The sequence below is a fragment of the Pristis pectinata genome, chromosome 8 (assembly GCF_009764475.1).
Source record: "Pristis pectinata isolate sPriPec2 chromosome 8, sPriPec2.1.pri, whole genome shotgun sequence".
NCBI classification, from domain to species: Eukaryota; Metazoa; Chordata; class Chondrichthyes; order Rhinopristiformes; family Pristidae; genus Pristis; species Pristis pectinata.
The window spans coordinates 22,235,860-22,249,650 of NC_067412.1; the positions used below are offsets into that span (position 1 = coordinate 22,235,860).

At 40.2% G+C, this 13,791-nt stretch overlaps 1 protein-coding gene across 1 annotated transcript in view; it reads left to right on the forward strand.

Moving 5' to 3' along the window:
• Positions 1 to 13,560, forward strand: part of LOC127573562 (transmembrane protein 114) — a 75,951-nt gene extending 62,391 nt beyond the window's left edge. Inside the window, exon 4 of the mRNA XM_052021910.1 lies at positions 10,581 to 13,560. Coding sequence (XP_051877870.1) covers positions 10,581 to 10,807 — 227 coding nt within the window. The 3' untranslated portion in view covers positions 10,808 to 13,560. The remainder of the gene's footprint in view (positions 1 to 10,580) is intronic.
• Positions 13,561 to 13,791: the final 231 nt, after the last annotated feature.

The window sequence follows — 13,791 nt, forward strand, 5'->3', positions numbered from 1 at the left end:
GCCTTGCGTCCACAATCCTTCAGGGTTAAAATTCCAAATGTTCATATTTTATGTGGAAAAGTGCTTCCTGAATTGTCTCCCCTTATTAATGGAGTCATAGAGTCATACATTACAGAAACGGGCCTTTTGGCCCATCACTTCCATGCCGATCATTGAGTACCCATTTATACTGATCCCATTTATCAGCACTTGATCTGTGGCCTCTATGCCTTGCCAATTCAAGTGCTCATGTAGATATTTCTTACATGTTGTGAGTTATGTTTTCTCATCCTTGGTAACACCACTGGATAAATAATTGTCTGTATTCACCCTTTAAAATTGGGAGTTTGTGCATTACACATTTAAATGTTCTGAGGAAGATGATATTTTTAGTTTTTATTTGTTAACTCAAATCTCAGAAAAAATTACTCCTGGAATATCATCTAGCCGGAGTTCTTCTCAGTTTATAAACATGATCTTTCAGTAATTTCTCTTTATTCATCTCTGGTTCTCCATTCATGGTTCAAAATTATTAATTGTGCCTTCTGCTAACCTTTCTCTGAAATCTACACATTGTCCTTTTCATGGCTCAGTGATGTGAAGCCAAGGAGCATACTGACTATTGATTTTTAGATCAACAAACAATCTTCTGGAGGAACTCAGTGGGTTGAGCAGCATCTGTGGAAGGAAAGGAATTGTCAACGTTTCAGGTCAAATCCTGGCATCAGGACCTGATGCAGAGTTTTGACCCGAAACGTCGACAGTTCTTTTCCTTGCACAAGTGCTGCTCAACCTGCTGAGTTCCTCCAGCAGATTGTTTGTTGTTCCAGATTCCAACATCTGTAGTCTCTTGTGTCTCCATTGATTTTTAGGTGGCAGGTTCCAAAGTCTTTCTTTGGTATAGGTTCAGTGAATTCACAGACACTTTATTGAGCGTTGCATTAATTTTGCAGTCCTGTACTCTACACATCCATCTCAAAGTGCAATTTATTCAGGCAGATGTAACACTGCTGTTTAGAGTTGATCAGTGTTTGGTCAGATACTGCCTGGAGTGTCATTTTCCTATTTAGAATATTAATACACAGGTGCCTAGATGAATAATTGTGCAGATTTTTTTATATCAATCCCTTTATTTATCTCAATAATAAATTCATCATCCCGATCAGATAATCCCTGCTAATCACTGAACAATATGCCTTTCTTTGAAGCTTAGTCCTTTCACATCTGGTGGAGTTGTTTGAGAATATAAGCACTTTATTTACAATTCCCCATTGCAAATATTAACACTAAAATTAAAAGTTTATTCAGAACTTATCTGGGGAGATGAGAGATGATACAATCCTCTAGTTTCTACAGTTCAGGTTGAGCTAACCCATTGTTATTTTAGCTGCTTTTTTCACATTGATATTTTGTGTACAGGTCAGAAAATTACACATTTCTACTGAATTTGTACTGAATCAATACTTAGTGATGTCCTTTGTCATTTTGAATTGTGATTCTGTTGCTTCCTATCACTTTGGTAAACCAATAAACAATGTACATTTTTTGGGAGGAACCAAAAACACCCACAAGAACACCTTGACCAAGAAATTTAGTCATGCAGCTTGAAATCACAGATTGAAAATTGATTCCCAAATATGTGTGGTTCAGTGCATATTGAAATATTCTATCACATAGTTCCCAGCATATAACACCCACTCAATACTTGCTGGGCACACAGTGGTGACATCAGCTGTTGTGCAATGGACATTTAACTTCATTGCTTCCACGCTGATCTATACACATGAATCAAAAAATAGTGTGGAACAAGCAGAGTTAAAGCAATCCAAGGACATGCAGATTTTCTAACATATCATTAGAAGCCTTGGAGGATGATATGGATAGAAGGAGAGAGGTTGTCAACCTACAATGGGCTAAGAAAAATGTTAAGGTGGCACCTCTTGCACCAGATGAGAGATCGTGGATGCTTCCAGTGTTCTAGACAACACGTGCAGGAAGTATCTCCAGCTGCAACAGTTGGAGCACTGTATTTCGGAGTGGAAGTGGCAGCTGGGATCATTGTGGTGCATATGTGAGGCTGACATGGTGCAGGAGGGAGGGCTTTAGATTTCTGAGGCTTGGAACCTGTACAAATCAGAGCTCAGCCGGGCCAGGACAACCCTCCATACAGGGGTGATTGCAGAGTTAAAGTAGTTTGGCAGGGGGATGGAAAACTTGAAGGGAATTCAGCAAGGAAAGAAAATAAGTGGAAAGGCAAAGTAAGGAGGACTAAGCAAAATAATAGATGGCAAAAACAAAGTCAAGTAGGAAAGGAGTTCAAAGAACAGAAAAATATCAAAAGTGACAAAATTAAATGGACTATATCTGAATGCTTGCACCAATCATTACAGGGTAAATGAGTTAATGGCACAAATAGATGTAAAAGTGTGTGATCTAATTGCCATAATGGAGAGGTGGCTGCAGAGTGACCGAAGCTGGGAATTAAGTATTCCAGGATATTCACTATTCAAGAAGGACAGACATAAAGGTAAAAGCAGGGGTGTAACACTGTTAAAAAGGGAGAAGATCAGTGCAGTAGTGAGAAATGATCTTGGCTTGAGAGTTCAGGATGTAGAACCAGAATCAATTTGGGTCAAGCAAAGAAATAACAAAGGGAAGAAAATATTGTTAGAAATTATTTATAGACCACTAAATGGTACTTGTAATATTGAGCATGGCAAAAATTGGAAAATCAGAACTGTGTGTAATGGGGTAACAAAATAATCACAGGAGATGTTAACCTACATAATGACCTAATCAAATTTACTGTATTAAGATGTAGGATGAATTCATGGGGCAATACAAGATGCTTTCCTACATCAGTATGTTATTGGTTATATAACATATAATAATATATCACATGTTATGTTATATTATATAACGTATAATATGTTATATACTGTAGGTTATTTTGGATCTGAATTTGTGACTTGAAAAAAGAGTTAATTGAAAATCTTTTTTTACGCTAGTGCTTTGTGTTCTAGCATTTTAGGGAATTGATCCCTCTGCCATCATTTGCAGTGAGCAATGGTTACAGTCTCTGTATTTGTGTAGTGGGAGTTGCTGGGAGGAGATTTAATGCAGCATAATAACACCCAGAATCATGCAGGAGTGGTAGAGGGGCCCAGTTTGCACTGGTTTTGTGTACAAGACCAGCTTAAGTGTGGGTTGTGGGTTTAGATGGAATCCATGGGCTTAATAAGCAAAAGTGGCTACCCCGAAGTAGGGCAAATGTTAGAAAGTGCCTACTCAATGCAACCCTGTCAATTGACCTCTTGACTTATTATCTAAAGATCCCCTTTATTCCTCAGAAACAGAAGTCCATATATACTCAGGCAGGAGATGTATGTTCTGTGAAATGTAATTTGAACATAAGGCTGGAAGAGATGGCCAGGCCATTCCAGATCATACACCTGTCACAACAACTTGCTTCACGTTTCCTGGGATATCAATGTTTTTAGTGCCTTTCCCAGAGAGAGTAGGGTTGCTCCTTCCATTAGGTATTGCACAATTGCACACTTGCAGGATTGAATCAGTTGCAATAATTAAATGCTGTGCTGGAAGGATGTTTGGATTCATTAAGGCGACATAAAAAGAAACATGTTGAATAACCTGTGAATGCCAGACACTAATTATGTTCCTGAAAGCTGATAATTGCACTTAATTTGATTGAATTGAGGAACACAGTGAATCATAATTTGACTTGTTTGCATAAACCATACTCTTACCACTCAGGACATGCTCTCTTCTTGTTACTACCATTGGCGAGGAGGTACAGGGGCCTGAAGACCCACACTGAATGATTTAGGAACAGCTTCTTCCCCTCTGCAATCAGATTTCTGAATGATCCATGAACCCATGAGCACTACTTTGTTATTCCTTTTTTTTTGCACTATTTATCTATTTTGTAATTTATAATAATTTTATGTCTTTGCACTGTACTGCTGCCACAAAACAACAAATTTCACGACATATAAGTCAGTGATAATAAACCTGATTCTGATTCTGAACTTCAAGATGAGGCCCAGACTGTTTTCTCACAGTCTCCTGCTAAGGAACTGCCTTTACGATGTTTGTCCTCAATGTTACAGCATACCAGAAGGGTCAAACTAGTAAGAAGCAACTTGCTATTGATGGTTAATTCCACAGGTGCTAATCAGAGAGTACCCCTTAGACCTACAGCTCACTGTCTCTGGGTAGTACTGGAACATGCTGAGCAGATCCTGGTCGGGTGAGATGATCCTATTAGATTTCAAACAATCAAAGAGAAATATCTAAGTTAAATAAAATGATAAATCTATTCTGGAAACAGCAGAATCTATGTAGTATTCACTACTAACAGAATCACTTGTTGGGACCAATATTGAGACCTAATAATAAAGGCTTAATAAACCACAACAAACATGATGAAAAACACTATGATGCAGAGGAAATCAGCAGGCTGGGCAGCATCCGTGGAGAAAAGCAGGCTGTCAATGTTTCAGGTCAGGACCCTTCTTCATGACTGAAGATAGGAAAAGGGGAAGTCCAATATATAGGACGGAAAAGCAGAGCAGTGATAGGTGGACAAAAGAGGGGAGGTGGGGTGGGCACAAGGTGGTGATAGGTAGATGCAGGTAAGAGATAGTGACAGGCAAGTGTGGGGGAGGAGGGGAGAGCAGATCCACTGGGGAATGGGTCAAAGGTAAGGAGAGAAAAAAGGAGGGGGTAGAAAAAAGAGGGATAGGCTAAGAAAGGGAAGAAAGGAAGAGGCATGGATGGGGGTGGATGTGTGGGGGTGGTGGTGGAGGTTGGTGTGGGGTTACTTAAAGAGGGAGAATTCAATGTTCATGCTGTTAGGCTGCAAAGTTCCAGATGGAAAATGAGGTGCTGTTCCTCCAGTTTGTGCTTGGAATTCTCCTGGCAATGGAGGAGGCCGAGGACTGACATATCTGTGATGGTGTGGGAGGGGGAGTTGAACTGACTGGCAACGGGGAGAAGCAGATGGAAGTTACGGACGGAGTGCAGGTGTTCTGTGAAACAGTCACCAAGTCTGCGTTTGGTCTCGCCAATGTAGAGGAGGCCACACTTGGAACACTGAATGCAGAAGATGATATTAAGGGAGGTGCAGGTGAATCTCTATCTCACCTGAAAGGACTGTTTGGGTCCCTGGATGGAGGTGATGGAGGTGGTGTAGGGGCAGGTATTGCACCTGTAGTGAGGGCAGTGGAAAGCTCCTGGGGTGAGAGCTGGATGGTGGGGGGTGGAGGGGGTCGGGGGGAGGAGTGAACTAGGGAGTCGCAGAGAGAATGGTCCCTGCGAAAGGCAGAAAGAGGTGGGGAGTGGAAAATATGCTTAGTAGTGGGGTCCCATTGGAGATGGCAGAAGTGGTGGAGAATGATGTGTTGGATATGTAGGCTGGTAGGATGAAATGTGAGGCCAAGGGGGACCCTATTCCTGTTGGGCCTGGGAGAGATATAGGTGTGAGCACTCTCAACCACAGTAAGGGGGAAGCCACAGTTAGAAAAGAAGTTGGACATCTCAGATGTCCTGGAGTGGAAAGCCTCATCAAGGAGCAGATGCGGCGCGGGCAAAGAATTGAGGAAAGCGGATAGCATCCTTGCAAGAGACAGGGTGGGAGGAGCTGTAATCGAGGTAGCTGTGGGCGTCAGTGGGTTTGTAGAAGATGTCGGTGGATAAGGAATCTCCTGAGATGGAGATGGAAAGATTGAGGAAGGAGAGAGAGGTGTCGGAGATAGTCAAGTAAATTGGAGAGCAGAGTAAAAATTTGTGGCGAAATTTATGAAACTGTCGAGTTCTGAATGGGTGCAAGAGGTGGACCAATGCATTCGTCAATATAGCGGAGAAAGAGTTGAGGAATGGGGCCGGAGTAGGCTTGGAACAGAGACTGTTGGACGTAGCCAACAAAGAGGCAGGCACAGCTGGGGCCCATGCAAGTACCCATAGCTATGCCCTTGATCTGTAGAAAGTGAGAGAAATCAAAGTGAAATTGTTTAGGGTGAGGACAAGTTCAGGCAGGTGGAGGAGAGTGTTAGTGGAAGGGGACTGGTTCTGTCTCTGGTCAAGAAAGAAGCGGAGGGTGGTGAGGCCGTCATGATGGGGAATGGAGGTATATAGGGACTGGACGTCCATGGTGAAGATGAGGTGAAGACGACATACCACCAGACTTAAGGACAGCTTCTACCCCACCGTGTAAAGACTATTGAATGGTTCCTTTATACAATGAGATGGACTATGACCTCACGATCCACCTTGTTGTGACCTTGTACCTTATTGCACTGCACTTTCTCGGTAGCTGTGACACTTTGTACTGTTACTGTTTTTACCTGTATTACATCAATGTACTCTGTACTAACTCAATGTAACTGCACTGTGTAATGAATTGACTTGTATGATTGGTTTGTAAGACACGTTTTTCCACTGTACCTCGGTACAAGTGACAATAATAAACCAATACCAATACCAAGGTTGTGCGTGCCGGAGAACTTAAAGCTATAACTTTAAATAAGGATAATTCCCCTGACCAAGACTTTTGAGGGTACAAGCAATTAATGTTGGCTGAGATTTGAGTTGTTGTCATTCTATCCCATTCCCAACCTGATCTCTCTGTCCTTGGCCTCCAGCACCATTCTAATAAAGTTCAACATGAAAACTCAAAGAACCTCACTTCATCTTTCAGTTAGGCACTTTATAGCTTCTGCACCCAGCAATGAGTTCAAAAACTTCAGATGGAAAGTGCTCCTTCTATTTTCTTCAAGCCATAGCTATTGATAATATTTCTTCTGCAGCTTTTGTCTGCTCTAAATCCATCATTTATTTATTTCCTTCTCCCAATACCATATCTCTATGCTTTGCACCATCATCCTTTTGGTCATTTAGTCATTTCTACCTTCACCCTATCAATGACCTGTGACTTTTGCCCCCTTCTCTCTGTTACTGCAACATGTTCAGGCTCAAACTTATTACAATCAGCATGAAATGTTAATTTTTTTCTCTCTCCACAGAATTTTTTCAGCAATTTCTCTTTTTCATTTTTCTCAAATTTGTGGTGTTTTGCATATGTCTGTGTTCCAAGCCCTAGTTAGCCCTCATCACTACTGCATGTTTCAATGATATTCATCAGTATTTATTGTTATCACCATTCATGTTTCCACTACGGACATTCAAACATGAATCAAAAACAGGAGTAAATCATTTGAACTGTTCAGACCATCTCAACTCCACTTTATTGTCTACCCACATTAACCTTTCACCCTTTTGGTTATCAAGCATCTGTCTCTCTCTGCCTCAGAAAGATTCAAAGATTCTGCTTCCACTGTCCTTTGAGGAAGTGAGTTCCAAAGATACATGACCGTCTGAGAGAAAATAAAATTGCCTCGTGTCTGTTTTAAATGGGTAGCTCCTCATTTTTAAAATGGTGATGCCTAGTTCCAGATTCTCCCATGAGAGAAAACATCATCTTTACATCCACCCTGTTGAAGCCAGCAGGATCTTACATGTTTTAATCAAACTCTCTCTCTCGCTCTTTTAAATTACTAGCTGGGATATAAACCTAGCTGGTACAACCTTTCCTCATGAGACAGCCCACTGATTCAAGGTGGTAGTCCAGTAAACCTTCTCTGAACTGCTTCCAATTATCAGGAGAGCAATACTGTACACAGTACTCCAGATGTGGTCTCACCATTGACCTATATAACTGAAGTATAACCTTTCTACTTACATTTTAAATTCCCCAGCAATAAATGATAATATTCTTTCCTAATTACTTGCTGTACAATAAACCCTTAACTATTCCGGTTTTGTGTTTGACTCCTTATTGGATATAACAAGTCATAGAAATTTAACAGGGCAATGTAATGAATGTAATGTAAATTAACAGAGACTCTTGCTAGCATAAACAGTGAATTTTAAAAATGAAAACCATTTATTGCACTTCACATAATCAGCATTGGCTCCCTTTCCCTTCTGGACTAAATAAAAAAGTTATTTAAAACAGAAAACAAAATCTGTTGAGGACCTGTGGGATTAAGTAAAATGAATCATCCATTTGGCTTGTGGGTTTGGCAAGACAAAATGCTCGCATTCAGAAAATCTTGCTTGGAATAATCACTAGATATACTGCTGGATTAATCGATAATCTTACTCATTTTCCTTACTCTTGGGTTTTTAATGATTACTCCACCTCAAATGATGTTTGGCATTTCTATCAATATTGGCGATTTAAAGGATGACTTGTATATTTCAGCTTGTGAAATCAAGCAGGGCTTGCTTTTAATTTATTGCATCCTAACAGAAGAGATTGACTAGCTCCTGGCTTTTCTCATCATCCATGGCAACTGGTAGTTAGTAGCTACCACTAAAGCAGAAAATAGCAGTTACCAGAATGATACATGATCTTTGTAATTATATTATCAGTATGTATTAAGGTATGTTTATTAAGAGTATCAACTTGTTACTTATTATATGTTACATACATAATGGACTATTTTTTTATTTATGTAAATATGGTTCATGCATTTTTGGGATTCATGGAACATGTTCCATTTCTGGAACATATCCTCTACAATATTTCAGATTTTACTGTACCAGCTACTAGCCTTTTGCTATTATAACCCATATCCCCTGCATCTCAAAGCTCTGCAATCTCTCATCATTTAGACAGTTTGCTTTTTTAGTTTTCCTGACAAAATGGAAAATTTCACATTTCCCCACGTTATGTTCCATTTACCAGATTTCTGCACCTCAGGTATTGATTTCTTTTCTTTCCCTTTCTTTAAACACACATACCAGCCCACAGATTTGGCGTTAGAAATGATTTTACTCCTGTCACCAGCTTCAAAACATTTACTTTGCAAACCGGCCAGACCTCAGCAGAGATTTTGTGCTTTCATTCCTTGTGCTTCTGCCATGGTGGCAGTGTTTCATTTACAATCACACTGTTTACTCTGATATTATTATGCGCATTATTATTTCCCACCTGCACTGAAATCACTGGCCTGCAAGGTATCAACAACCTTGCAAAAATATCACAGCCACAAACTTTGCTTTGCAAACAATGTTGAACATTTTCCCTTAGAGCAGACAGTGTTACTTCACAGTTCACTTGACTCCTTTCTAACGTTTATGAAGCTGTTGTTGAGTCCAACTTCCGGAACAATTCTTATTGACTCCTGCTTCCTCGGAATTCTTGTTGACTCCCTCTTACCATAGAATCCTTAACAGCTCACTCTTTCATTCGAACTACGTTCAGGGTGCCTTATAATACTTTACTCAACAGAGGTTACTCCTCTGTTACTCCCAGAGTCATCTCCATGTACTTTATAAAATTATTACATTGGCTACTTAGCAATCCTCAGTCCTCCCATTGATGTGTTTACCAGATGTTACAAACCATGGTGAAATAGCATGCAGATTTTTGCCTGAATTTACTATCTGAATGAACAAGTACATCTCAATAACTAGTTTTGCCAATAATCCTAGTGGGCCTCAGGGAAGAAACATTATTTTCCTGTTATTTTGATATAGAAACCATGCAATGGAGGATTCCCCCCAAAAGTCTTCCTACTTTCCTGGAGCATGCTTCCATTTTATTGCCCCACAGTTGGGTCAGTGTTGGCACAAGCACACAATCAATTTCCTCTTCCACTAAGTGTATGAGCAGGCTTCCAGCACCTGTTCAGAAATACCATCTTGCTAAGAACATAACATCCATGAAGATTGCTCAGGCCTCTAGGCAACAGTACTGGAAAAGCACAACTGACCAGCCTGCTGACCATATGCCTGATCCAAACTGAAAATGCAAACTAGCTCCAATGCATTTACAGATAGATAAATTGTTTTTGCATTGGTAACAAAAATAATTCTGTGACTCAAGTGTGGTTATGGGCCAAACGCAGGCAAATGGGACTTGCTTGGATGGGCATCCTGTTTGCATGGATCATTTGGGGCAAAGGGCCTGTTTCTGTGCCATGTGACTCTGACTCTAAGTAACCAGTTGACAAGAATTGTTTCAAACAACACACTGCTGAAGGAACTCAGTGGGTCAGACAGCATCTGAAGAGGGAAATGGACAATCAACATTTCAGGTTGAGACCCTTCATCTGGACTGAAAGAGTAGGAGGAGATAGCCAGTATAAAGAGGTGAGGGGGAGGGGTGGGGCAAGTGTTGGCAGGCGATATGCAAATCGAGGTGAGGAGGAGTGATTGGCAGATGGAGTCAGGTGAGGGAAGGGTGGAAATAGTGACAGAGGCTGGGAGGTGATAGGTGGAGGCAACAAAGGGCTGCAGATGATGGAATTGTCTATTTTCCTCTACACTTGCTGCCTGACCCACTGAGTTTATTTTTTTGCTCCAGCTTCCACCATCTGTAGTCTCTTGAGTGTCCATGAATTGCTTGTTTTCCCCTATTCTTTAGCACAGAATGTAGTTTTTGAATATGATATTACGTTAGTAAATGTGCATGATCAACATTGTGAAAAAGTCATGTCCAGGAAACATGGTTGTCTGGAAAGACCATAAAAGTATCTGTGTCTAATCAATGTCTCATTTTCTGCTTCACTTAGCATTGGTAACACTCGCTGGAGTCAGTGTGTACATTGGGTATTCTGCAGCAGCATTCAAGGAAGCCGTCTATCTGTCTGGAAAGAACGTACTTGAAGATATTAACATCAGGTTTGGATGGTCCTTGGCTCTGGCATGGATCTCACTCATCGCTGAGGTTTTCACAGGTGTTGCATTCATTCTGGCTGCAAAATTGACAGGCGTGAAGGAAAGGCATGAAGAATTATAAAGCTAATGTGTGCATGGTTGAATGGAACTCAAACTGAGGTGGAACAAAGGGAATCAAGTGAAATCTCTGAAAATAATTTTGATATAGAAGCCATGCAATGGTTTCAGTAATCTGGGGAAACTGCCCAAATACGATTCTCTCAAAATCAATATCATTTACAAATGCTTTACAATGAAAGTTTGGAAATAAACATTAGTAGCTGAAAATTTTAAAGAGAACATTCTGTTTTTAAACACTGCTTGGTTGATGCTGCGTATCTGTTAATGAGATCAAAATTTATTTGCTAATGGAATTTCTAATTAAAAAATTACTGTAGCTGCTTTGTGTGTGACGACTGTGAGGGAAGAGTTCTTAGAATTACAGGTCAAATGACAAGGATTTTCTGTTTTACAGAGAATTTCTTTTTCTGGTATTCCATTTCTATTATCAAAGGCTATGCTAAATGCAGCTGATTATTGTTAAATAAAATTGGATCAATTCTTAAAGGATTTCTGAGCTATACAGTATAAGCAATCCTACATGTCTGTGGCTAGCTGTATTTACTAAAACATAAGGCATAATTAGACTGAAATATTGCAATCCAAACTTGACTAGGATTTAACTGTGAGTCAGTTGATAGCACCCCTGCTTTAGAATTGGGGAGTTGTGAGAGCTCAAATCCCAGCTCCAAAGACTTGAGCACAGAAATCTATGTTACAACTATATGAAGGAGTTTGATATGGCTGATGAGTGTTAAATGAGGCCCTGCTTGTTTTCTCAGGTATAGAGCCAATGGCATTGCTTTTATTCCTGGCATCCTAAACAATAATAACCCCATTATCAACACATTATCCAATCATTATTACTTTGCTGTTTGTGGAGAGTTTGTGCAAATTTTGTGCACTTACTACATTATAATATTGACCAAACTTCAAAAGCATTAGAGAAGTGAAAGTGGGTATATAAATACAAAACTTATTTTTGAATGATCCTTCCTTGGAGAAAAGATTTTAAACAGCCTGAGGAAATGGGAATTAACCTTAAGCATTTGACTGCGTTAATGTTAGAAATAAACACATATTTCATTGAAAAGTTACCATATGAACAATGACCTGATGATTAAAGCCAAGTGTTTTCATTTGTGTGGTTTCATCAATATTTTTCTCTTACCTCCCTGGATATTATTCCATACACAGCTGTTACCTTCCAATATCTTACTCAAGTTTTCACTGTTTATTTGAGAGCTTTGAGAGAAACATTGACTGGCTAATCACACAATGGAGTCATAACCTTCATCCTATCAGTACATGCACAACTCTGCCAGAATTTTATGAAAAATTAAGACTGGTGAAACAAACGGGTTCTCCACTCTCTAATTCATCCTGAAGTTAGCTTTAATTCCCATTGGTTTCCCATTGTGCTTATCCAGTTTAACACATACAGCTGATCTAATCCAAGATCTTTCCGGTGTCTATGATTCAGCAGCTCACTGTACAGAGGCTAAGCCATTGGGTGAACTCATCTAATTAATTTTCTAGTAATACAGAAAATAAAATGAAAAGAGTTTCCCTTTAAATTATGATGGACAAATTAGGGTTACCAAGAAACAATAATATTTGATTATTTGATTTATTTTTATTATATGTTAATTTGACCTTTAAAACAGTGAAGCTACATGTGTGGTTTGAATGTCTCTCAAATATTGAAGAAACAGTCTTTGGGTTCATAATTTATTGCTATAGAACATTGAACATTACAGCACAGTACAGGCCCTCTGGTCCATGATGTTGTGCCAACATTTTATCTTGCTCTAAGATCTATCTAACCCTTCCCTCCTACATAGCCCTCCACTTTTCTATCATTCATATGTCTATCTAAGAGTCTCTTATGTCCCTAATGTATCTGCCTCCACCACCTCTGCCGGCAGTGCGTTCCACACACTCACCACTTTCTGTGCAAAAAACTTACCTTTGACATCCCCCTTATACCTTCCTCCAATCACCTTAAAATTATGCCCCCTCGTGTAGCCATTTTCACCCTGGGAAAAAGTCTGTGACTGTCCACTTGATCTATGCCTCTTATCATCTTGTACACCTCTATCAAGTCACCTCTCATCCTCCTTCTCTCCAAAGAGAAAAACACTAACTCACTCAACCTATCCTCATAAGACATGCTCTCCAATCTAGGCAGCATGCTGGTAAATCTCCTCTGCATCCTCTCTAAAGCTTCCACATCCTTCCTATAATGAAGTGACCAGAACTGAACACAATACTCCAAGTGTGGTCTAACCAGAGTTTCATAGAGCTACAAAATTACTTTGCGGCTCTTGAACTCAACACCCCAACTAATGAAGGCCAACATACCATATGCCTTCTTAACAACCCTATCAACCTGTGTGGCAACTTTGAGGGATCTATGGATGTTGTCCCCAAGATCCCTCTGTTCCGCCACATTGCTAAAAGAGTCCTGCCATTGACCTTGTGTTCTGCCTTCAAACTTGATCTTCCAAAGTGTATCACTTCACACTTTTCTGGGTTGAACTCCATCTGCCACTTCTCAGCCCAGGTCTGATTTCTATCAATGTCCTACTGTAACTACAGCAACCTTCTACACTATCCACAACACCACCAATCTTAGTGTCACCTGCAAACTTACTAACCGGCCCTTCCACATCCTCATCCAAGTTATTTATAAAAGTCACAAAGAGCAGGGGTCCCAGAACAGATCCCTGCAGAACACCACTGGTCACCGACTTCCAGGCAGAATATGCTCCATCTACCACCACTCTGTCTTCCATGGGCAAGCCAATTCTGAATTCACACAGCAAAGTTTCCCTGGATTCCATGCCTCCTGACTTTCTGAATGAGCCTTCCATGAGGGACCTTATCAAACGCCTTGCTAAAATTCATGTGCACCACATCCACTGCTCTACCTTCATCAATGTGCTTTGTCATATCCTCAAATAATTCAGTCAGGCTCATAAGGCACGACCTGCCCCTCACAAA